Source organism: Asparagus officinalis, chromosome 2 (genome assembly GCF_001876935.1).
Source record: "Asparagus officinalis chromosome 2, Aspof.V1, whole genome shotgun sequence".
NCBI lineage: Eukaryota > Viridiplantae > Streptophyta > Magnoliopsida > Asparagales > Asparagaceae > Asparagus > Asparagus officinalis.
In genome coordinates this window covers 17,751,987-17,755,885 of record NC_033795.1, presented here as the reverse complement: position 1 = coordinate 17,755,885, position 3,899 = coordinate 17,751,987, and the positions used below count along the sequence as shown (strand labels likewise).

General features: G+C 40.3%; 1 protein-coding gene across 1 annotated transcript; it reads right to left on the bottom strand.

Annotated features, from left to right (window-relative positions):
- Positions 869-1,575, bottom strand: LOC109830890. Its single transcript, XM_020398247.1, has 4 exons — positions 1,537-1,575; positions 1,128-1,451; positions 928-1,031; positions 869-877 (listed from the first exon to the last, which is right to left on the bottom strand). The coding sequence occupies exons 2-4, from the start codon at positions 1,348-1,350 to the stop codon at positions 869-871; spliced, it is 336 nt and encodes a 111-aa protein (XP_020253836.1). The 5' UTR covers positions 1,351-1,451; positions 1,537-1,575.

Sequence of the window (3,899 nt, the reverse complement as noted above, 5' to 3'; positions counted from 1 at the left end):
TGAGTCTGTGATAATTGCTCCTGCACCTTAGCATGTAATTTCTCCTACGATATACCAAAACAACCCGGTCAATTCTAACACATTTAAAATGCATTGTTATAAAAATTAAATATACAAATTAACTGCTACTTACAGCCAGATCCCGGTTCTGCGCTTTCTTCACTTCATCGGCGTAATTTGGTCTCCAACCAGTCAGAATACGATCTGCAAAATGCCCGAGTTCTCCCCTTCCCTATTTTATTCACATATATCATTAACTCATAACACATAAATTATACTCAAATTGATAACCTAAGAGCTAATATATTATATACCTCAAGCGCCAATTGATGATAATGCTGGCTGAAGGACCTGGAGCCCCCGTGATGCTCGTAACTGCGGGGCGCATTGCGGTTCCTCCTTGCTATTTCAGCTTGTTCCTGCAAAAGAATGTTAAACAGATATAATATAGAATTTCAAACAATAAACGAAGATATATACTTCAATAATACCTGAACTTCGGCCGTGTCCCAATAATCGCAAAGTGCAAAAAAATCAACCCCATCGGCGCGCTCGTCAAGATGCCAGTAACGCTCCCAATCTTCTGTTCTTTGAGTAAAATATTTTTTCTTCAGCTCTGACCGCCACCTCTTGAACGATAGATTGATTTGCGTGAAGCAGTAAGTCCAGGCACAAGCGTAATCGTCAAGAAAGAAAAATCGCTTCAGCATACAATGAAAAAAGAGATACAAATCAGTGTGTTAAACAAAATAATAAAATGACTAATAATTATGAGAATTAAAATAAATGACTCACACATATATATCGCCAACAAGCCACCAGCGCATCAATCCGCTGCGACTTCCACGTCAAATATATGTTGAAGAAATCATGTCTCCTGGCTAAAGCGGCGAGGAAATTGTTGAAAGAGTTAGCAAATGGCCCGACAGGCACGCCGTTCTCCCATCGGATCACGGCCCTCCGACGAATATCTGGGACGAGGTTCTGTGGCTTGGTACTACTGCGGCCGCGCCTAGTAGGTCGCTCGGTACCTACGAAAAAATGAAATTCAGGCGAAATATAAATCAATCAATATCGATAATACAAATTAAAATATTAACATATAAACTATAAAAATCTATACACACCTTTCAATTCGAGGCATCTACGCCTTGCTTGTTCATACCTCTGCTGTGCGATAAGTCGCAAATCATGATAAGCATCCCAATCCTCCTTCACCTTGGCCGGGTCGTGGGCTCGCTGATCCGGAATAGAATCCGGCGGTAGTGGCGCAGCTTCTACAGCTGCGCTATATGGCTCATATCGGCGCTCCTCCAATACATCTGCAGCCTGAGGAGGCGACGGCGGCATCTCTGCATGCTGGGCAGGATCAACGAGTGTCTCCGCATCAGGTGGAGCATCTCCTCGTCCTGTGTCCTGTGGCGGCCCGTCATGTGTAGCAGCGATGCGGCCTGCGTAGGAAATGTGAAAAAATAATGTTAGGCTCGTATTAATAGTTTATAGAAATGTACAGATATAATAAATAAATAAAAATACCTGACGTAGAGCCATGTGCGTCGCCTCCAGAATGTCTACCAATAAGTCTCTCAAGCGCTCTCTTACGTAATCCTTTTGTCATCTATACTTTGAAAACATAATGAGTACCCAACAAAACTATAATACATGACAAAAACTGATACATGATAACCAGTCAAACAGATAATATAAAGGCAATACTATAATACATGACACAAACTGATACATGATAACCAGTCAAACAGATAATATAAAGACAATACTATAATACATGACAAAAACTGATACATGATAACCAGTCAAACAGATAATATAAAGGCAATACTATAATACATAACACAAACTGATACATGTTAACCAGTCAAACAGATACATGAATGTTCTTTTTAAATCATAACCAAGCATTATATTATTATGATGATGTTGAGGCTCTACTCTGCGACCGTGTGCGGTTAGCCTGCGACCGTGTGCGTGCAGACAAAAGGACTGTCCTTATAGTTTTATCGACTCTACCGTGGACTCGTTTTTTGATTTTACGCCTTGGCTCACATATAATCGCAGGTACATCAGGGCGCGCCAGTGCAATTTCATCCACCAGATTATTTTGTGTCAAGGAAAACTCAGCAACTGTTTCGTCGGCCAAGATAACATCTTCATGATCTTCATCAGACACGGCTTCATGAATGTAGGATCTAGGCGGATTCTTAAGGACAACCCATTCGTCATTTTTCATTATATCTTTGACATAAAAGCACTGTTTTGCGTGAGCAGCTAACATGTACTTTTCAGTCTGATATATTTCCTTGTTAAGATTAACGAGTGTGTAACCGTAGTCATCCTTCGCCTTTTTCAGCTCACTCCAACGAACCTTAAACATCACATGTCTGACTTCATTATTAATCCCATAGAAAATCTCCACAATGTCTTCTACCTGACCGTAGCAATAGATTTCACCTTGTATCGGATTTAGATCTTTTGAACTAGCGTATGACAGTTGCGAGAAGGAGCAGAACACACCGCTATTTTGCGTTTGTCGTCTCTCTTCGAAACCGATGGTGTTAAACCTAAAGCCGTTGATACAGTAGCCTCCATAACGCTTTACCACGTTAGAAGGACCTCTGGCATATAAACATATTTTCTCAGGCAGGTTAACCCCATTCGTAATACGTCGGTCAACCTTTAAGAAAAGAAACAAATAGTTTAAATATCTGTTGTCAGGCACATATTTGATATACGAATCAGAAATGTAAATAAATCTTACTTCACCCTTCAGCCATGCAGGGAATTGTCTAGAGTGTGTGTCCATAACTCTTTTGTTTTTTGTTCTGCATTTAAGAATAGTCTGGACATATCGGATGTGAAGCCTAGAATAAAATCATTTACAACAGTTAAATAGAGATAGTTATTGTGATGTGATATGATCTGATTCAAACAGTTAAATACTTACGCCGCGTATATGTTAAATGTAGTATCATTACTCAAGATATATGTGTGGGCTTGATCTAGCTCCATTCTGGGGAATCTAGTGTCCTCCCCACGATCATTATAGAATGTTCCGTCAATTATTCGTTGGGGACGGTTGAGCCTTGTCTCCACACCCCGCAAGTAACGAGAGATGAAATTCAAACTCTCATTACTTATATAGTTCTCTGCTATCGATCCTTCAGGACGTGCACGATTATGCATCAAATGTTTCATGAAACCCAAATACCTACAAGCATATAGTTTCATGATTTGTGACAAAATAAAACTGATATACGTAATTTAACAAATATTAATTGAGCATTATAATAATAAATACCTCTCCACAGGGTACATCCAGCGATATTGAACTGGTCCTGCGATGCGGGCTTCATATGCTAAATGTATTGTGAGATGCACCATGACCGTAAAGAACGAGGGTGGAAATAGAATTTCCATTTTACACAGTGTATTGGCTACACGTCCCTCTAATTCTTCAAACTCCCTGACATCAATCACCTTGGAGCACAACTGCTTGAAGAAACCGCAATATTCTATTACCACCATCGCGAGTTCCTTCTCAGCATGTCGCAACGCAACCGGGAGAAGTTGATGCAATAGAATATGATGGTCATGTGTCTTGAGTCCCAAAATTTTCCTGTCCTCAATATGCACATTTGCTGAAATGTTTGAAGCATAACCATCCGGTGTCTTCACGGACTTTAGAAATAAACACATATTATGGATCTCATCCTTCGACAGTGTGACACGGGAGGCTGGGAGTACAAACTTTCCGTCACCCTTATCTATAGCTTGCAGTTCGGGACGGATGTTCAATTCTGCTAGGTCTTGATGTGCCCTTAAGTCATCTTTTGATTTTTTTCCCATCCTGCAACAAAGTGTTCAAGAGATTCTCGCATATG